Here is a 22,813-nt window from a genome sequence, read left to right on the forward strand (position 1 = left end):
CAGAAAAATTTACCTCATCACTTTCAATTTGAGAGGTAACAGCCTCATGAGCCTCTACTTAGATGAGCTGGACAAGGCATGCATGGCTAACTCGGGTAGTACAATTTGACTATGCGATCGTCTCAGTAGGACAATGGTTCTTCCGGACACTGACATACCACGAACATGACAACATGACAATGTTTGTCACCTCCTACGATACAGAAAGGCCTTCCGAACAGTGTTTAGAACCCTTGGATGTTGAAACTAGCAAATTAATATCTATAATAATTTTTTAAGTATTTATTTTTCAAGAAAATAGTACGGCCGAAATGGCTTTTTTTAATTTTTTAAAAATAGTATAGCCGTTTGGCTTTACTTTTTCGACACGTGGCGCCTAGGCTTTGGCCTGGTGTTTTTATATTATATATAGTATAACCGGGCAGCTATCCATTTTCAAAAATAGTATTACCGCGCAGCTATACTTATTTTAGCCTGGTCCTTTTGTTTAATATATATGAATGCCTTTGCTGTAGTATAGCCGCATGGCTGTACTCGTTTGGCACATGACCCTTACGTGGCGGGTCCCTTTTGTAAATATATACAAACGGTATAGCCGCCTGTTTTTTAAAAACAGTATAGCCGGGCTATACTCGGATTTGTAAATTTTTCCTTAAAAGTAGTACGGCCGACGGCTATACTCGTTTTAACTAATTTGTTTAAAAATAGTATAGCCGCGTGGTGTTACCTTTTTGAGATATATATATATAAAAATTGTATAGCCGACCGGCTATACCCGGTGCATATCCCCCTGGCTTTACGTTTTGACACGTGGCCCTAGCCCCCACTTTGCCACATGTAAAAATAGTATAGCCGCGCGGCTATACTACTTTTTAATAATAAAAAACCTTCCCAAGTGCCCCACCTGTTCTGACGGCTAAACAAATATTGGTACTCACATTGTTAAAAATCATTGTATGAATATGGGATCTTGATTGATAGCCTTTCATACAACACAAGACACATCAGGTTGTTTAGCATACAAAATGGAATTTAGAAAGATTGTTAACACAGACACTCTTCAAAATGAGATCTTATTGAAGCCAAGATGTGCAAAGCTAAAATGCACCTGAGCAGCATGAGCCTCCGCTGAGTCTCTGTTTGGCTGTCGGCACATCTATGGGAATATAATCAGAGGAAGCAGATCCTTTAAAAGATGTGATTCGTCCAAACCAGTTTCTAGCAATATTCATCTCCATGTTGCTGCTTTCAAGCTTCCTCCACAACCCATTCAGTCTTTCTAGCTCCGTCTCTTTCAAATGAATTTCATTGACCAGGCCTTCTGCTTGTGCCTATAAATATAAGGGAAACAATGAAGAAAAACAAGACGACATGAAATTAAAAGAATCACAACCAAAAGCAACGACCCAGATAAAGCCATAGAAATTCAAGAACTGAAAACCGAACCTGTTCGCGGGTGCAGGAATGGGCATTCAATTGGAGAGCAAGAGCGGCATTAGAAGCAAGGGACCCTGAGCCGTACATCCTGGATCGAACGGCTGAGAGAAGCTGCTTTCTGATCCAAGTCTACGTCTGTGACCATGCTAGCTATCCAGACATTTTTACTCTCTCTCTCTCTCTCTCTCTGAATTGCAGTGTTGCGGTTTCAGAATTCAAACCGGAGCAATTCGCCAGTTGGGTTTACCTAAAGAGTATAGCTAGCAACTCTGAATATTATGAGTTGCGATACATTGACATGGGGAGGAACTTGAAGTTATTTCTATTTATGTTCATGCCTGATTTAAGCACTTCAGTAAATCATGAACATAAATTATGGCTAAGGACAAAAGTGGTAATAAGTATCTGAAAAGCATAGCTAAGCTGTCTTCTTGATGTGTTAATTCAGAATTGATATACATAAAGCACACAAAGCAGATATAGAAAATCCTGATAAACATATTTGGACTACAAAATCATCAAATCAGAACCAGATTAGAATGTTGAACGGCCAATAACCAGTAGACGTATAACTTGATGCTTAATTATGCAAATTTACAAGAGCAGTCCACATGATTTAAATAAACTTTCATACATACAGAGTCCAGAATCTTTCCGTTTCCATAAATACAATAATCCGATGATGATTGCTGTCAGAAAGGAAGAGGCGGTTCCCATTTTCATCTGCAGAGATACAGCCTGTAATTGAAAAGAATAAAAGAAACGCTTAAAGATTAGGTTCTTAGCAACTTTAGAAACAATTTCTTAATTTTTATATATTCTAGAAAGGATGTTACAAAACTCCTATAATGCTCTACAGGGCATATAATGCAGCAAGTCGGTGATGCATAGGGAGCTAATCCCTGGGAAGTATGATAGTAAATTCCTCAAAGAACAGAAATATGGCTCCTTGATGATCTCAGATTGCTTCAACCAAGTGATTTTCAAGTTATTGAGTGACTTGATATTCCCATCATCTTGCACATACAACTCCTCAACAACTGCACAAGGGCATTAACATGTATCGTGGAATAAGTATATGTATTTAAATGTGTACATACATTTAAATATATGCATATGCCCCACATTAAAACTCATTGAACTCTATATATTCAGTCAACTGACATACTAAAAAACAATTAACAACAATAGGGGGGTAAGAGAAGCTTAACAGGCGAGTAGTTTATCATGTTACTAGAGATCATGATCTTTCTCCCACCTAGTGTAACCAAGAAGCTGCAAAAGGGAGGGAGGCAGAAGAATCAACAGAGATATACAAAAACTACTGAAGTTTATGAAAAGAGCAAGGAGTAGTAATTTAGGCAGATTTAAAATCTAACACCATCAAATACTTAAAACAGATCCCCCCCAACCAAAGTATGATGCTTTATCATAAAATAGAGAGGGAATTTATAACCATAACTAGTAAATTAAACTTTAGGACATCTACCACCAAAAAAATCAGCACACTACATAGACACTTAGCAAACCGTAAGAGGAAGTCTGACTATACAGATCCCATTGTCTCACAGCCACAGTTTCTGTTGTACATTGTTGCTTCAATATTTTTTTTTCTTTTTGCAGAAGGCCAGAGTGGGGAGAGTGTGTCTGATAATATTAATTCATCAACTCTTGATTTTTCAAAATTCTCATGATAATATTAAGTCATCAACACTTATTTGTTGAAAATGCCATGATAATATTAAGTCATCAACACTTATCAGATGAAGAAACGTATTCTTATCTCAAATAAACTTTTAACAAATCTATTGTGTACGTTTTTTAAGAACTATGAGGTCCATATCCTTCTCATGGTAAACCCGTGGACTCATAAAATCTTTTAACAAGATGTAGCATGCCCCATTTCCACAGCTAAGCACTTTTGTAAGAGTGAAAGTGCTACAATTCACAAATACCACAGGGTCAGAAAAATTACAAAAGTAATTTCATGCATTGTGTGTAGTGTACAGAACACACTACATAAGCAAGAGAACATACAAATACCAGAATAGATTGTAAGAAGTTTCAGCTCATCTTAAGACGCATGCAAAGAAAAAGCATCCTCAGAAAAAAAAAGGCTTATGAAATCAAAATTGTTACAGGACATGAAGAATTTATTTAAAAACAAAAACAAAGAGTAAGCCAAAACTAGAGCCCTGAAACACCAGACCGGAACTAGAGATTCTATAAAGGAAAAGGATTCTTATGATATAAAATCTCTGTCCCCATATATTTCACAAAAATAAAAACCAGATTTACGTAAGTTTCCCTCAAGAACCTTGTGGAGCAATATATTTCTTCTCAAGTATCGAACCATATATCCTCTACTTTCCAAAACTAGAACTTAGAGTTTGAAATACATCTCAGTTATACAAGAGCAAAGAACTACACCAAACATGGGAAAGCTTTTTAAAACACTAAATTAAGATACCAATATCACAGTGACTCAAAGCAATCTATCAATCAGAACCTGAAGGAACTAGGATGCTACTAACTAACTTGTAGACCTTGCAGCTTTGGTGTTCTGGAACAAGTACTCACAACATACCATGTTATTCCGAACTACATACGTACGTCAAACCATTTATCCAACATTTTTGAAGCTCCATGAACATGTGAATCTTAACATATGTATGTCAAACATTTTGAAACCCTATTAGCATGTGAATGTTTTCCTCAAGTATGAACAAAAATGACAAAGGTGACATTTTTTTAAATAGGGAACTTTCAAGGAGCCAAAACTAAGGAGGTCTCTAACCCTAATTGAGGGAAGACAACCTAAAGTGAAAGAACACACACCACCAATCTTCGAACTAAATACATGCAACTGTATAGATGATAAATTAAATACATGTAAGAGCAATAAAAAATAATAGAGATACCAATCTTAAAACTAAAAGACCCCAGAGGTCATCTGAAAACTCACTTCTTGGTTTCATCAATTCAAACATTTTAAATTTAATTTTCTTTAATTAATTTCATGGCTCTGCCATTGCTGTGAGGAAACCAAATGGTTCCAATAAATTATTGAATTTATATCACATAAAACATAGCCAAAATAACAACAACAAGAAGAAGGAAACCAAATCAAGACGAAATTCTATATTTGGAATATAAAAATAAAAAGATACGATCTTTTAAACCAGTTAGATATAATAGGCACAAATTTGATAGTTCAGAAGCTAGTATTTACCTACGTTTGGACAAATTGGGACCATGGTAGTGCATTTCCCCTCTTGTTACTCATCTGACAGAGGTGCCACGGCGGCTATGGCACCGTAGGAGTGCTGGCGACGACGTTTTGAAGAGTTAGGGTTAGGGATTTTGTATTTTGTCGAAAACATTTGGGGATTTTGTATTTCGTCGAAAACATTTGGGGATTTTGCAGGCCTGAATCGTCATTTCCTATCCTCCAATGTATATTCGAATATTTTAAGGGTATAGCCGATTCGGCTATACTATTTAAATAATAATATTTTGACCCTACCGCCGGAAGGATATACTGTTTTAAAAATATATTTTACGAGTACCGCCGGGCGGCTATACTATTTAAATAATATATTATACATTTAGAAGCCGCGCGGCTATACTCATTATACTTAAGAAGGACCTCGCCGTCCAGTGGGTATAGCCGAACGGCTATACCATTTAAATAATATATTTTAATACGGCTATACCATTTAAATAATATATTTTAATGGTACAGCCGCGCGGCTATACTATTTGTTTAACGAGTATGCTCGCTGTTGTACGCTTAACGCTTTCACAGAACAGGGTATAGCCGCGGCGGCTACACACTTTAGCATCTCCGAATGTTATGAGTTAAGCGATACATTTAGGATAATATCTTTTGCGTTTTGAGCCTTTTTGTGATCAAGGCAATCCAATTTTGTCATCACAGGTAGAGGTTTCGTAAAGACAAGATCTCTCAAATCTTTGTTTGTTTTTAATAAGAATTGGATGCATGAATCTCTTCCTATCTTTCCACTTTTCTCTGAATGTATAATATCTGCTATCCTTGATGCATATATCTCCTGATTATCCTCTAATAATTCTTTCTTTCTTCTAAGTTTTAAACACAATGCCTCATAAACAATAACCTGCACAATGCCCCTATGTCACCTGCAATGTGTCGAGCCCCATTGCGGTTTCTATCTCAACCATTCACACAATCCTCGAATCCTATTCGAGCAACTCAAAGACCAAGTTCACCGTCCAGCTTGACAACAATCAAACATCGGTTATGTACACCTCCTCCCCAGCTAATTTGATTAGAAGCAGCCCATCAACCTTAACTTTTGATGGCTATTCTGGGAATATTCGGATTGCATTGGTGCCGGGTTCTGATCCAAAATACGTGGCAATCCTTGACCGGTTTAGTTCTGCTTAGCCCGTTTCTGGTGAAGCTGTGTTCACAAAGCCATTCACTCTGGAATATAAATGGGAAAAGTATGGACGGGGAGATTTGCTTATGCTAGCTCATCCTCTCCATCTTCACCTTCTGTCTAATGCTACTGTTTTGGAGGATTTCAAGTACAAGAGTATTGATGGCGATCTGGTTGGCATCGTTGGCGATTTGAGGGAGTTGAAATCTCATAATATATCAGTCACTTGGCATTCAATCGGAGGTGTCAAACAAGCCTCATACACTGAAATTGTTTCTGCGCATGTTAAGGCTCTTAGTTCGACGCCAATAACAACTGAATCGCCATACTTTTATGGGAAATTGGTTGCCAGAGCAGCAAGGTTGGCTTTGATTGCTGAGGATGTGGATTGTCTTGATGTGGTTCCAGCAATTAGGAAATACTTGGCGGACGCCATTGAGCCATGGTTGGATGGTACTTTAAGTGGGAATGGTTTTTTGTATGATCCTAAATGGGGTGGACTTGTCACCCAACAAGGATCAACCGATCGCGGTGCAGATTTTGGGTTTGGAGTTCATAATGATCACCATTATCATCTTGGATATTTTGTTTATGGTATTTCAGTGCTTGCAAAGATTGACCGTGCATGGGGGAGCAAGTACAAGCCTCAAGCTTACTCTCTTGCAGCAGATTTCATCAACAATGGCAACCAATCGAATTCAAACTATCCGCGGTTGAGATGCTTTGATCTGTACAAACTGCACTCATGGGCTGGAGGACTGACTGAATTTGGAGATGGAAGGGACCAAGAGAGCACAAGTGAGGCAGTGAATGCTTACTACTCAGCTGCATTGATGGGCTTAGCCTATGGAGACACCAATCTTTTCAGTAGTGGATCAATGCTTACATCTCTGGAAATTCAAGCAGCTCAAATGTGGTGGCATGTAAGAGGAGGAGATACACTTTATGAGGAAAAGTTCACAAAGGAAAATAGGATTGGTGGGAATTTTATGGGCAAACAAGAGAGACAGTGGACTTTGGTTTGTTCCTCCAGAGGCAAAAGAAATGAGGCTTGGAATTCAGTTGCTGCCCATATCCCCAATCACTGAGATCTTGTTCTCTGATGATGGCTTTGCTAAGGAAATTGTGGAATGGGCATTGCCAGCTCTGAGTAGAGAAGGAGTAGAGGAAGGATGGGAGGGTTTTTCTATGCCTTGCAAGGGATTTATGATAAGGATGGTGCTTCAGAGAAGATTAAGAGCTTGAAGGGTTTTGATGGATTCATAGTAGGAACTTAGGTTCACAGTAGGATCTTTGAGTTAAGTTTTGTAAATTAGTCTTTAGGTTGTGTTTTTACAATTTTTTTTTGTAGTTGGTAGCTTCACTAAGTCAATTAGAAGTTCAATTTATAGCAATGGTCATGAACCATACATCCACCCTTCTCGCTTTTCCAACTCTGCTTTCATATACCAAATTGTCAAAGCTAACTTCACTATCTGTGCAACACGCAAGACCAAGCCAAAACATTAACATCTGTATAACTTTTCAATTCCTTTTCATGCCAAGAAAGATATTCTGATGTTCCAAAGAACAAGTTAAAATGTTTTGCTTAATCTGATGTTCACACAGTGGGGACGTGCTCACAAGGAAGCGTTATCTTTAAGTAAAAAACGAACTGAACGAAAATGCCATTGTAAAGAAAAAGCTCTCTATTTTGATAATCTCATGTGCAAAAAGTTCTTTATCTTTGAGTTCCAGACACGCACTTTTTTCAAGTCCATGATTTTTTTATTAAATATGAATCTCTCCTGTAAACAATATTGCCAAGTGTAATTGATCAATACTCACTAAGTCTTCTTGAAAGTCTCTCACACCTAATTATGGGTGGGCGCAGTCCGACTTCATTTGAATTAAAATCACGGGAGAAATCAAACTAAACTAAACCAGACCACTATTGAGTGGTTTGGTTCAGGTAGTTTGGCTATGAGTTCTTTGGGCTCTCCTTTATCTACTTATCGGCCCTGCAAGACAAGAAAAAAATATAAGGCCCATATGAGGTATCCTATTTTGTCTTGGTGATTGAATATAATTTCAATTTCATACAGAAGGGAAGCCTATCATTTTTATGCAATATGTAATCCATTGATCTCTTAAGAAAACTGTAGGTGGTGATACTTGTAGATACACATCTATAAGGAGAGATTCTAGGCCTTCTAAAAACTTTTTAACTGCGAATATAAATATAAGTGCTTTATCATTGACGTTAGAAAATACAAGCGTCTCTTACTTTCAACTATCTTCACATATGATTGCTAGCATTTAAACAGTCTACATTTGTAAATGCTAAACTTTAGAAACAAAAAATAGGATGAACAGCGAACAAAACTGCAGAAAAAAACTGAATGACAACCAAAACTCATATAAATTGAGTGTCTCTTAAGCCAATATTGAATACAATACAACAATTGGAGCCAAATTAAGTAAGATCATGGGGATTTCAAGCATGAAGACATTCATCCTCTGTTTGCTCATTGTTGGCATGGTGGCGCTGAACGAAGGAGTGGAAGCTGGGGGGACCCGCATTAACCCTGGAGTTCTTGACCCATGCCTAAAACCAGGAGGGCCGCACCCTGGTTGTAGTGGTCCTAGTGGCAGCAATGGTGAACGTAAAACCGCTAACCCCTACGAACGTGGTTGCTCGAAAATTAATCAGTGTCGTGGTTAGACAGGTTAATTATGTTCTAATTACGGCTAGCTAAGCCAGTAAAGAAAAACCTGATTATGTTAATATATATGACGTACATGGTTTATGTTCAAGGAAGAACAATGGCCTTTCGTGGTGAAAGGTCTTAAGGGGTTTTTTTTGTATTGAATAAGTAACGTTGTAGAAAGAAGTGTTTTGCCTTTCTAATATAGTAATGCATATGTGCTCTTTATTCTTGCCCCTTCAAAAAGAAACATAACTTTTCATATGCTTTACCTTTTAATTATTTAAAGATGAATACTAACTAATATAATAAGAGATGATGATCACGTGGCAACCATAATGTTATGTCGTCTCCAATTTGATAACATTCAGAGCCACATCTAGATAACATAATGAAGTCAACATTCAGAGCCACATCTAGATAACATAATGAAGTCATCTAAATGTCATATTTGATGACTCGATTCAAGCTAGGTTATATGAGTTCCATTTAAAGATATAATTTGTAAAACACGCCAAATGACGGTGAAGATATTAATTCAATTTAATTGGAATAGTACTCTGATCTAAGGGTGGGCACGATTTCAGTGACAATTATATGACGGTTTGGTTTGGTTCGTTTTGGATAAAAGTTATAAAGGAAACCGAACCAAACCAAACCAATGACGGATTGGTTCTCGGTTTGGGCCTATGTTTTGCATTTTTTCAACATTGTGGGTAAATCATTTTCTAGAGTACGAAACCATCCTAAAGGATAAAACTTCATATTTCACTAACTAATATAGCTCAATTCAAATATTCATATATAGTTATTATATTACAGTAACACATGTAAAATAAAATATAAATAAATAAATATACACATAAACTGAACATTTACAAAACCTCAAAACCAAACCAAACCAAACTATGTATGGTTTGGTTTTTAAACTTTGAGTCAAAACCAAACCAAATCGTAATTATGTTTGTTTATTTCATCGGGCCGGATTGATGCCCACCCCTAATCTGTCTACCAAACAAGGCCAAGTAACACAAATAGCATAATGAAGTCAGAAAACACTTTCTGAATGATGTATTTGGGAATGGGAAGAATTATGAAGTGTTTGCTTTCTCTCACACTTAATTATGGGTGGGCGTGATCCGAAATTAAAATCGCAAGAGAAATCAAACTAAACAAATATAGAGTGGTTTGTTTCAGGCTTTGGCTACAAATACTTTTTTTAGTTTTGTTCTCTGGCCATGTTTGGTGGGCTGAACCAATGGGCTTAATTGTATCATACTGTGGGATCCAAGTCCCAAATACCTACGTCCCTGTAACCAATATTGTTTGCAACAACATGATCCTCTTCATCTCCGTTCTATGCTTCTGCCTTCTTCTCTCTCCTCTCTCTCTCTCTCTCTCTCTCTCTCTCTCTCTCTCTCTCTCTCTCTCTCTCTCCCTTCTCATGCCTTCTCAAAATATTTGATTCTGTCAAATCCAATCTCGAAATCTCCTGGTACTTGCCGTTCTCATCCTATTCTCTCTTCTTCTTTTTTTGTCATTTTTTGTATGATTTAGGGTTTTCTTGCTAATCTCAAATCGGTGTTTGTTGTACAAATAGGGTTTGGTTTTGGGAAATTTGGATGTCGTTTTGGTCTTGTTTGGGCTCACTATCTGGGGTTGATTTGTTTGTTTTCTGGGTATTCATGTTGTGTTTGTGTGTGGTTGTATTCACGATATGGGGTTGATTTCTTCTTTCGAAGTTCAGATCATCTTTTAAGTTTCATAGCTTCATACAATCGATGTTTTCTTTTGTTTCAATTTAACTTTTGTTTCCCTTCTGTTTTGCTATTCTGTTTTCCAAAATTTCCAAAATTATTTTATCCAGTCCAATCCAAAGTAGGTAACATCAAACAATAGACTCAAAGTCTGGTCTAGTCTTAACCAATTTGACAGGACCTGTCCCAATTTCCCAGTAACCGAGACGAACCTCGGGAGACCCGGCATCACACCCAAGCCGTTCTACTCCTTAAATCTATGTCCTCGCTTTACTGCAGAGAGGATTAAGGGCACGAGACTTTCTGCGAAAATTCGGCAGTGAGTCTCCTATAAATTGAACATTTCAAAATTTCCACATGCATAAAACGATTTTATAACCCAACCGGCAGCATGCACAATAAAATCTCATGCAATTTACATAAATGGCCTCCGCCTTCAAATGCTTCATAAGCAGAACTGCCCACGTGCTTTTAAAATAACTTAATGCATTAAACATGCATATAACAAATTTCAAATCTAAAAACGCACACCTTCACTTGCTCAGGTCCACAGGACCGAGTCCCAATTCCAACCAAGTTTTGGGACCAACAACGAGGTCCAACCCAAACTCAATAAGACCACCTAAGTGGGGTCTAATCTGTGGCTGCACTCTAGTAACTTCAGGCTGCCTACGTGACCCTACTAAGGGATCAAGCCACACGTAGGCTCTTTCATTATCTATCCTGGCTCCTAATATCAAATAAACCATTACCACCACACAAATACATACATTCTATTATTTATCCATCACAACCCATCAAACACAATCACGGTATCACCTCATACACGGACGCCCCGGCCTCGTATGGGGACTTTGTCACGCTACTGTGCAGCTAATCTAAAGGCGCGTGCGACCTCCTGCTAGGCTCTGCTACATTCTCACTACAGCACAGCGCTACATTCTCACAGCCATCACATAATCACATCTCCCCTCATCGTCCGGACGCCTGCCGGCCGCGATGGGGTGCATCAACACGCCGGCTAATCCAAAGGCGGCGGCGACTCTGCATTGGGCACAGCTACATTCTCACAGCCACACATCCATATCTCCTCATACGTCGGGGCACCGCCACGTTTATGGGGTGCATCAAACATGCCAGCTAATCCAAGACGCGTGCGATCACCCGGGCACGGCACATTCTCACCAGCTCACACAACCATATCTCCTCATCGTCGGGGCACCGCCACGTGTGATGCGCCTTTGCCGCTAATCCAAGACGCGTGCGACCTCACCTGTACCGGCACCGGCTACATTCTCACGCCCTCACACATCCATATCTCCCCTCATCATGGACGCACCCGGCCACGTATGGGAGTCTGTCCAACACGCTGGCTAATCCAAAGGCGCGTGCGACCTCTACTGCACCGTGCCTACATTCTCACCACCTCACACAGCCATATCTCCTCATCGTCGGGGCCCGCCACGTAGGGAGTCATCAACTCTGCGCGGCTAATCCAAAGACGCGCGTGCGACCTCCTGGGGCCGCTGCATTCTCACCAGCCCTCACACAACCATATCTCCCCTCATCGCGGGGCCTTGCGCCACGTGGGGTGCAATCACTGCCGGCTAATCCAAAGGCGCGTGCGACCTCACCGTAGCACAGCTCGCTACATTCTCACCACCCTCACACATCCATATCTCCCCTCATACATCGGCCCGGCCACGTTATGGTCACAACTCCTTCTGCCGGCTAATCCAAGGCGCGTGCGACCTCCTGCACCAGTGCTACATTCTCACGGCCCCTCACACAACCATATCTCCCCTCATACGTCGGGCCTTGCGCCCACGTGTAGAGTCTGTCATCTCTGCGCGGCTAATCCAAAGACGTGTGCGACCTCACTGCTGGGCACGGCTACATTCTCACGACCTCACACAGCCATATCTCCTCTCATACGTCGGACTGCCCCGGCCACGTGTGTGGAGTGCATCAACACGCCGGCTTAATCCAAAGGCGCGTGCGACCTCACCACTGGGGCCCGCTACAGCACATTCTCACCCTCAACATGATCACAATATGAAGTCGGGGTAGTCGTATATAGCAACAAGCTAACATTCGATCGCTTTATTTACTTTTAACATCCACACAATTTAAATATATAAAATATAAATTCTAAACTTATATAAACCTCACAAATAAAGCATACCGTAAACTCCCCATTTAATTTCACTAATTTATATCTTAAGCTCACGCTCTCGTTTCACTCCAACAACGCTCGAGACCTCATTACTAAGGTCATTCTAGCCCTCCTGGGATGGTAGAACTACAAGGAAAGTCTAGCGGTCCACTCAGGGTCAAACTACCCAAACTTGGTCAAACGGGATTCACGGCCCACGACCTCCAAATTCGATCCGAAAGTTCCTATAGGTTCTACAGGCTCTAGGACACACGTCCCTGCAAGTTTGATCCAGGATCGGACGGTCGGATCGCTCACGATCGCCGATCGGACGGCATTACTTAAAACCCTAACCCTAGGGTTGGCATTTTCGGAGTATCCGGGACTCCATTTTACGATCCGTCGAATCCTACACGCATCCACGGTAATACCCAGATCAACATATTATAATTTGAGGACCATCCAACGGTCCAAACCTAGCGAACCCGAAAATACGCGATATCGATATCAGTTCGGAACTCTTGCGATCAAAATGAGATCCGAGCACACCTACGCGCTCGTGACATCGAAGGATCACAATGGGACAGAAATGCCCTCAGCTTCCATGCCCACGCCGCCACACCGCCGTTGCCGCAGCGTGGGTGTCTAAACCGATATCGCATCGGAAATCCTCCAAATCGTGAGCCAAGACTCATTCCTAGGTAATACACCTAATTTGGAGTCACTTTTGTTCTTGGACATACCCCAAAAACTGACCGGAAGTGGCGGAATCGCGATCAAACTGGCCGAATTCAAATCGTAGATCAGGCTACCTAGCCTCGAAATTTATGATGAATCCTACCCAACCATCAGCTAGAGCATGCGAAGGGATGAATTTCCATACCTTGATTGCCAAAAATGGCGGCTTCGACGACGAGAGGCTTGTGCGAATTTGGTAAGGCCAAGGCGGTTTTCTTGATTTTCGCGAAACCCGCGGTGGCCAGACTTACTGGGGTAGGAAGAGGGCGGCCACGGTCATTTTAGTAATTCTACTCTGGCCCGTCGACTTTGTGGCGGACGAGAGCGGCGGCCAAAATGTGGCATTGTTCCAGTCATGGCGAAACCGAGGAGAGAGAGAGGCGGGAGAGAGAGAGAGAGACGGGGGCATTTCCGTCTTTTAACCAAAAATCCATTTTCCAAATATTTACGATTATGCCACTGAGCTTCATTTGACCATATCTCTCTCGTTACAACTCCGATTCGAGCCCACTCGTGTCTACGGACTCATCTCACCGTGCTCTACGCATAGCGGTACAACCGAATTCCAAATTCCTTCCGGGTAAGAAAATGACCAAAATACCCTTATCCCACGGGTAATTTTTCAATTCCACTTAAATTAATTAAACATGGGATAAATTTGGGGTCGGGGTGTTACATAACCAATCCAATTCAAAATACAAAGTTAAATCCAGTCATGTCCTATTCGTGCCACCAAACAAGGTCTTAGTGATTTAGCCTAACAAGTAGGGATGACAACGGGCCGGTTAGGGGCCGGGTATGGCAATACCATCCCGTCCCGTCCTCGTCCTGGCCAAATCCTGGTTTAATTCTACTTATCGGCCCAGCAAGACAAGAAAAAAGTACGTGGTATCTTATTTGGGGAATGCTAGCAACTTTTTTTCTAACCTTCTCTTTTGGACATTCTTCCTCCTCCTCATGACATGTGTCATTTTGTTTACACTTAAAACAATGACACTAATGCATTAGACAATATATCTTTTGTTCCCAAATTTATCCTTATTAAATGTATTAACTTTATATTTCCTTCAATTTACAACTTAACTTAAACAATTAAATTTAAAAAATAAACATTAAAAGTTCAATTAAATAAATATTTGAAAATAAAAACGAAGTATACTTCCCTAAAAAAAACTTTTTTTGGTTTCAAAAATAAGTATTGCAATAAAACCGTTCAAAATTATGGAATTTTAAAAAAATACAGATAAATATTTTTAAAAATTAATGAACATTCTAATTTATTTAAAAAGTTAAAAGATAAAAAGAAACAGAAAAAATAATAATAATAATAAAACCAACCCACCGTGCACTGTACTTCTCACTCTCCTCCTTCAATCCATACCCCAAAATCCATTCTCCCTTCCCTCACCAAAAAAAAGTAGTAAACATAATTTTTTTATTAATTAAAAAAAAAAACTGACGTTAATTTTGTGGAAGATTTTAAAATTCTCTTTTAATTTTTTTACAAGGTGAAAATAAAAGTTAGTTTGTCCAATGCATTTACCAAGGGTAAATTTGGAAAACAAAACAAAACATTGTCCAATGTATTAATGACATTGTTTTAAATGTAGAGAAAGTGACACATGTCATGAAGAGAATGGAGAATATCCAAAAGAAAAAGTTAAAGAGAAGGTTACTAGCATTCCTCATCTTATTTTGTCTTGGTGATTAAATATAATTTCAATTTCATACAGAAGGGAAGCCTATCATTTTTATGCAATATGTAATCTATTGATCTCTTAAGAAAACAGAAGTGGTGATACTTGTAAATACACATCTATAAGGAGAGATTCTAGGCCTTCTAGAAACTTTTTAAATGCGAATGTAGAGATAAGTGCTTTACCATTAAAACTAGAAAATACAAGCGCATCTTACTTTCAACTATCTCCACATATGATTGCTACGTTGTAAATGCTAAACACGCTTCAAACTTCAAAAACAAAAAATAGGATGAACAGCGAACAAAACTGTTGAAAAAAAACTGAATGACAACCAAAACTCATATAAATTGAGTCTCTTAAGCTAATACTGAATACAATACAACAATTGGAGCCAAATTAAGTAAGATCATGGGGATTTCAAGCATGAAGACATTCATCCTCTGTTTGCTCATTGTTGGCATGGTGGCGCTGAACGAAGGAGTGGAAGCTGGGGGGAACCGCATTAACCCTGGAGTTCTTGACCCATGCCTAAAACCAGGAGGGCCACATCCTGGTTGTAGTGGTCCTGGTGGCAGCAACGGTAAACGTAAACCCGCTAACCCCTACAACCGTGGTTGCTTGAAAATTAATCGGTGTCGTGGTTAGAAAGGCTAATTATGTTATAATTACGGCTAGCTAAGCCAAGAAACAAAAAATTGATTATGTTAATATATACGATGTACGTGGTTTATGTTGTAGGGAGAGCAAGGGCCTTTCATGGTGAAAGTCTTAAGGGGTTTTACTTTTCTATAATGTACTAATGCATGTGTGCTCTTGACTCTTGCCCCTTCAAAAAGAAACACAACTTTTCATACGCTTTACCTTTTAATTATTTAAAGATGAATACTAACCACATAATGTTATGTCATCTCCAATTTGATAACATTCAAAGTCACATCTAGATAACATAATGAAGTCATCCAAATGTCATTCCTTATTTGGTGACTCGATTTGAATTAGAGGAATTAAGTGAATTAAGTTCAAGTCAATTCTTATAAATCTAATTTAAAGATATAATTTGTAAAACACGCCAGCCAAATGACAGTGAAGGTATTAATTCAATTTAATTGGAATAGTGCAATCTGATTTACCAAACAAGGCCAAAGTAACATTAGATTGAAGAAATGGCAAATAGCATAATGAAGTCAGCAAACACTTTTCGTGGGCATTCATGATATATTTGGGAATGGGAAGAATTATGGGGCGTGTTTGTTACACCGTGCAGGCATGTATTGGCTTGGCTAAGATTTTATTCCACGTTTGTTTCATCCAGTTCTAATTTTAAATGGGATTACCTAATACGGGCCCCACCAACCTTCTTAGGTGTTCTTAGTGAAACAGGTTTGGAGAGGAGGGACTAACAATCACGACCCAAGCGATGAGCAACCAACCCTACCCAAGCTCCCCACAACCACTGACCCCCCAAGAGGCAGCTATTTGTGCAAATTTCTCATGGGAGAATATTTGCGGGTTGATTCATCGACCTTCGATCTTCCTTCTATATCTTCTTTGATTTCTTCAAAATAAATAGGAGTAAATAAACTGCACCAGAGGGGTGTTGGCCAAATGCCCTCCGATGCCTACGTTAGTTCAATTGGATCTTTGAGAAAGATACAACAATAGCTAAAATGGATAAAATTTTCTCTCACGGGGAGAGCCGGGTGGCCAAAGCCTTGTGTGATGGCACTTCATATGGGAGAGAGGGGAGAGAGAGGGTTTTTTTTTTGGGTGAGAAAGCCTTACCTCAAATGTCTTGTGTGGCTGTGTATTTATAGCCTCCTTGTGCGCTAGGCTTTTGGGAGAATAATTCTTATTTGGTTATGATTATTCTTCCCAAAAAGATTATAGGAATTACTCCAAGAGAATTGGTGGAAATTGGTTCCTTAATTTAGAGAGATATTCATATCTTAAATCAAAGATAATTTCTCTAATTATATAGGAATTAATTAGGATAATTAATTTGACCTAAGGAATATTCTTTTTTCACGTGTTGTCTTCTTATTGGACAATGAAATATATGTACCACCAGACACAACCACCATAAGAAGAGAAAATTTTCGGGAAAAAATGAAGATAAATTTTTGGAAAATAAATAAAGAGGATGGAGAAGAAGATGATGAAAGAGATGCGGAGAAGAAAAGAGAAACAAAGAGAAAGACAAGGAAGAAGGGGGGAGAGAGAGAGAGAGAAGAAAAGTCAAAAAATAATTTTTTTTAAATTAATCCTAGTCCAATCAAACATACACCAAATATAGTACAAGTGTTATCCAACTTATGACAGACTAAGAAATCAAGATAGTCTCATATTTAGTCAGTCCATGACTGTATCGTACTTAAATGACCCCATAGTATTTGCTTTCTATATTGAGAAATAGTAAAAGACTACAATGCATAATTGGTCATCGAAAACTTGGAAAATTTTAACCCAATTGATCAGCTTGAAAAGTTTATAACTTTGATCTTTAAATTTAATTTAGGGTTTTCTGCGGTGCCTGAACTATTTGCATATTTCAATTTAGCCCTTTAATAATTTTTTCGGTAAATTAAGAACTCCAATTGTTTAAAAATTACCAATTAAGGGCCTACCATCAATCTTTTAAAATTCTATCCAAATTTCCCATAATATATGTCACTTGGCATTCAATCAAAGGTGTCAAACAAGCCTCATACCCTGAAATTGTTTATGCGCCTCGTCGCGATGTTAATGCTCTTAGTTAGACGCCAATAACAACTGCATCGTCTTACTTTTATGGGAAGTTGGTTGAGAAATCAGCAAGGTTGGCTTTGATTGCTGAGGAGGTGGATTGTCTTGACGTGGTTCCAGCAATTAGGCAATACTTGGCTGACGCCATTGAGCCATGGTTGGATGGTACTTTTAGTGGGAATGGTTTTTGGTATGATCCTAAATCTAAATGGGGTGGACTTGTCACCCAACCCAACAAGGATCAACCGATCACGGTGCAGATTTTGGGTTTGGAGTTTACAATGATCACCGGTGATATTCTTATGTATGTAACTTAACTAAATCAATCAGAACAATTTATAGCAATGGTCATGAACTAAACATCCACCCCTACCTAACCAAATCCTCCTCCTCCTCTCTGTCTCTCTCTTACCCTTCTCGCTTTTCCAACTCTGATTTCATATATACCAAATTTTCAAAGCTAACTTCACTATCTGTGCACGCAAGACCAAGCCAAAACATTAACATCTATGTAGCTTTTCAATTCCTTTTCATGCCAAGAAAGATATGCGTTCCAAATAACAAGTTGCTTAATCTGCAGTTCACACCAGGAAGCATTATCTTTAAGTAAAAACAACCACTAGTGTGTTTTCACAGCATGAAAAAATAAATGAAGGAAAATGCCATTGTAAACAAAAAAGCTCTCCACTTTTGTAATCTCGTGTGCAATAAGTTATTTATCTTTAAGTTCTAGACACCTTTATAAGCAGTTTTTTCAACTCCATGATTTTATTAAATACGAATCTCTCTTGTAAACAGTATTGTCGAGTGTAATTGATCAATACTCGTTAAGTTTTCTTGAAAGTCTAACTTAATTATGGGTGGGAGCGGTCCGACTTTCTTTGAATTAAAATCATGAGAGAAATCAAACTAAACAAGACCACTAGGCGGTTTGGCTATTTAGATTTGAGACAAATACTTTTTTTAGTTTTGTTCTCTTAGTGATTTAGCCTAACAACCGTACAAAATGAGAAAATTTGAACTAAACAAATTAATATTACACTTTTTAGTGTAAAGTCAAACGCATTAATCCTTTTGCATTAACCAAATTTTCTCCTCTCAGTTAGTCAACAGACAAATGCGAAAAGCATAAATCAAGCCGCAAATCATAAAACAATGCGATTTAACCCGTCAAATTTGTTATTAATTTTGTTCACGAAGTAAAACGAAACAGACCAAAAACAAAAACAAAACTATTCCCGGTATTTTCTCGACAACGCAACGCAAAAGTCCGAAATCTTTGGTACCTGGGATCTGGGACGAAGGAATCGGCCTCTCTGTATGAAGAAATTAGGAAGACGAAGAAAAATTCTCTCCTTCAATAGTGAGGAATATACAAAGATTACAAAACTAGGAAACAAATCTCTAGTTATAACAGGACTAACAAAAAAAAAAGTAAAGTAAAAATACAGCAGAGAAAATTTTCAATTTCCTAGGGGAACCAGTGAAAAGAACCCCTTGCACAACTTGGAACATCTTGAAAAAACCTATAAATATGAGGCCAATTTTAGAGAGACTTCACGATCACAACAAGGTGCAATGGCAAACAACCTCACCTCGGCTTTCACTTTTGCTCTCATCCTCTGTGTTTCAGCTCTTTCACTAATTCCACGCACCACCTCATTATCATCCTCATTCCAATTCCCTCCAACCCAATCCACAATCCTCCCTGACCCTTCAAGCTTCTTCTCTGCAAACCTCCTCTCCACCCCTCTTCCCACCAGTTCTTTTTTTCAGAACTTTGCTCTCAACAATGGTGACAAACCCGAGTACTTCCACCCCTACAGCATCAACTCATCCTCCTCCTCTCTATCTATCTCCTACCCATCTCTCTCCTCCACCTCTGCTTTCATCTCCCAAACCTTTGTCCCTGACCTCACCATCTCTGCCCCCAAACCAGCGCCAACTTAGCTACAGCTAATAACAGCGGCCGTGTAATCTCTGCCTTCACAGATCTCAGTGTCACCTTGGACTTTCCCTCCTCCAACCTTCGTTTCTTCCTCGCTCGAGGAAGCCCCTATGTCACCTGCAATGTGTCTAGCCCCACTGCAGTTTCTATCTCAACCATTCACGCAATCCTCGAATCCTATTCGAGCAACTCAAAGACCAAGTTCACCGTCCAGCTTAACAACAATCAAACATGGGTTATGTACACCTCCTCCCCAGCTGATTTGATTAGAAGCAGCCCATCAACCTTAACTTTTGATGGCTATTCTGGGAATATTCGGATTGCATTGGTGCCGGGTTCTGATCCAAAATACGTGGCAATCCTTGACCGGTTTAGTTCTGCTTACCCCGTTTCTGGTGAAGCGGTGTTCACAAAACCATTCACTCTGGAATATAAATGGGAAAAGTATGGACGGGGAGATTTGCTTATGCTAGCTCATCCTCTGCATCTTCACCTTCTGTCTAATGCCACTGTTTTGAAGGATTTCAAGTACAAGAGTATTGATGGCGATCTGGTTGGCATTGTTGGCAATTTGTGGGAGTTAAAATCTCGTAATATATCAGTCACTTGGCATTCAATCGGAGGTGTCAAACAAGCCTCATACCCTGAAATTGTTTATGCGCTTCGTCGTGATGTTAAGGCTCTTAGTTCGACGCCAATAACAACTGAATCGTCATACTTTTATGGGAAATTGGTTGCCAGAGCAGCAAGGTTGGCTTTAATTGCTGAGGAGGTGGATTGTGTTGATGTGGTTCCAGCAATTAGGAAATACTTGGCGGACGCCATTGAGCCATGGTTGGATGGTACTTTAAGTGGGAATGGTTTTTTGTATGATCCTAAATGGGGTGGACTTGTCACCCAACAAGGATCAACCGATCGCGGTGCAGATTTTGGGTTTGGAGTTTATAATGATCACCATTATCATCTTGGATATTTTGTCTATGGTATTTCAGTGCTTGCAAAGATTGACCGTGCATGGGGGAGCAAGTACAAGCCTCAAGCTTACTCTCTTGCAGCAGATTTCATCAACAATGGCAACCAATCGAATTCAAACTATCCGCGGTTGAGATGCTTTGATCTGTACAAACTGCACTCATGGGCTGGAGGACTGACTGAATTTGGAGATGGAAGGGACCAAGAGAGCACAAGTGAGGCAGTGAATGCTTACTACTCAGCTGCATTGATGGGCTTAGCCTATGGAGACACCAATCTTTTCAATAGTGGATCAATGCTTACATCTCTGGAAATTCAAGCAGCTCAAATGTGGTGGCATGTAAGAGAAGGAGATACACTTTATGAGGAAGAATTCACAAAGGAAAATAGGATTGTGGGAATTTTATGGGCAAACAAGAGAGACAGTGGACTTTGGTTTGCTCCTCCAGAGGCAAAAGAAATGAGGCTTGGAATTCAGTTGCTGCCCATATCCCCAATCACTGAGATCTTGTTCTCTGATGATGGCTTTGCTAAGGAAATTGTGGAATGGGCATTGCCAGCCCTGAGTAGAGAAGGAGTTGAGGAAGGATGGAAGGGCTTTGTCTATGCCTTGCAAGGGATTTATGATAAGGATGGTGCTTCGGAGAAGATTAAGAGCTTGAAGGGTTTTGATGATGGAAACTCTCTCACTAATCTCCTATGGTGGATTCATAGTAGGAACTTAGTCTCACAGTAGGATCTTTGAGTTCATTTTCGTTGATTAGTTTTTAGGTTGTGTTTTTTCATTATTTTTTTTTTTAGTTGGTAGCATGCATATTTAACAAATTCTTATGTATGTAACTTAACAAATCAATTAGAAGTTCAATTCATAGCAATGGTCATGAACTATACATCCACCCCTACCTAATCAAATCCTCTTCCTCCTCTCTGTCTCTCTCTTACCCTTCTCGCTTTTCCAACTCTGCTTTCATATACCAAATTTTCAAAGCTAACTTCACTCTCTATATAGCTTTTCAATTCCTTTTCATGCCAAGAAAGATAAGCGTTCCAAATAACAAGCTACAATGTTTTGCTTAATCTGCTGTTCACACAAGGAAGCATTATCTTTAAGTAAACACAACCACTAGTGTGTTTTCACAGCATGAAAAAATAACTGAACTAAAATGCCATTGTAAATAAAAAAAGCTCTCTACTTTTATAATCTCGTGTGCAAAAAGTTCTTTAAGTTCCAGACATCTTAATAAGCAATTTTTTCAACTCCATGATTTTATTAAATACGAATATCTCCTATAAACAGTATTGTCGAGTGTAATTGATCAATACTCGTTAAGTCTTCTTGAAAGTCTCTCACACTTAATTATGGGTGGGCGTGGTTCGACTTTATTTGAATTAAAATCCCGGGAGAAATCAAACTAAACTAAACAAGACCACTATTGAGTGGTTTGGTTCCGGCGGTTTGGCTATTTAGATTTGAGACAAATACTTTTTTTAGTTTTGTTCTCTTAGTGATTTAGCCTAACAACCGTATAAAATGAGAAAATTTGAACTAAACAAAATTAATATTACACTTTTTAGTGTAAAAATCAAACCCATTAATTCTTAATAAGTTCTAGCGAAAATAATCATTCTAACTTATGAGTTCTTCGCTCTCCTTTATCTACTTATCGGCCCAGCAAGACGAGAAAAAAATATAAGGCCCATATGATTTTGTTTTGGTGATTAAATATAATTTCAATTTCATACAGAAGGGAAGCCTATCATTTTTATGCAATATGTAATCCATTGATCTCTTAAGAAAACTGTAAGTGGTGATACTCGTAAAAGCACATCTATAAGGAGAGATTCTAGGCCTTCTAGAAACTTTTTAACGGCGAATATAAAGATAAGTGTTTTATCATTGAAGTTAGAAAATACAAGCGTCTCTTACTTTTAACTATCTCCACATATGATTGCTGGCATTTAAAAAGTCTACGTTGTAAATGCTAAATACGCTTCAAACTTTAGAAACAAAAAATAGGATGAACAGCAAACAAAACCGCAGAAAAAAACTGAATGGCAACCAAAACTCATATAAATTGAGTGCCTCTTAAGCCAATATTGAATACAATACAACAATTGGAGCCAAATTAAGTAAGATCATGGGGATTTCAAGCATGAAGACATTCATCCTCTGTTTGCTCATTGTTGGCATGGTGACGCTGAACGAAGGAGTGGAAGCTGGGGGGACCCGCATTAACCCTGGAGTTCTTGACC

The 22,813-nt window shown here is 39.1% G+C and overlaps 1 protein-coding gene, 1 long non-coding RNA gene and 1 pseudogene across 4 annotated transcripts; 2 read left to right on the forward strand and 1 right to left on the reverse strand.

The window, feature by feature from the left end:
- Positions 1-804: 804 nt before the first annotated feature.
- On the reverse strand, positions 805-4,848 carry LOC107881874 (uncharacterized). Of its 3 annotated transcripts, XR_016127668.1 has the most exons (4): positions 4,670-4,848; positions 2,076-2,712; positions 1,447-1,684; positions 805-1,331 (listed from the first exon to the last, which is right to left on the reverse strand). It is a non-coding gene; the product is annotated as an uncharacterized LOC107881874 (long non-coding RNA). The 3 variants fall into 3 exon arrangements; XR_016127669.1 differs by having other exon boundaries at positions 1,447-2,712; positions 4,674-4,848; XR_016127667.1 differs by having other exon boundaries at positions 806-1,331; positions 1,447-2,712.
- Positions 4,849-5,590: 742 nt separating this feature from the next.
- On the forward strand, positions 5,591-7,138 carry LOC103342847 (glucan endo-1,3-beta-D-glucosidase-like; annotated as a pseudogene).
- A 12,420-nt stretch (positions 7,139-19,558) lies between these two features.
- On the forward strand, positions 19,559-21,456 carry LOC148916055 (glucan endo-1,3-beta-D-glucosidase-like). Its single transcript, XM_089054049.1, has one exon. The coding sequence runs from the start codon at positions 19,827-19,829 to the stop codon at positions 21,294-21,296; it is 1,470 nt and encodes a 489-aa protein (XP_088910175.1). The 5' UTR covers positions 19,559-19,826; the 3' UTR covers positions 21,297-21,456.
- The last annotated feature ends 1,357 nt before the right edge of the window (positions 21,457-22,813 follow it).

This window comes from Prunus mume, linkage group LG6, assembly GCF_029339155.1.
Source record: "Prunus mume cultivar Tortuosa linkage group LG6, ASM2933915v1, whole genome shotgun sequence".
Taxonomy (NCBI): domain Eukaryota; kingdom Viridiplantae; phylum Streptophyta; class Magnoliopsida; order Rosales; family Rosaceae; genus Prunus; species Prunus mume.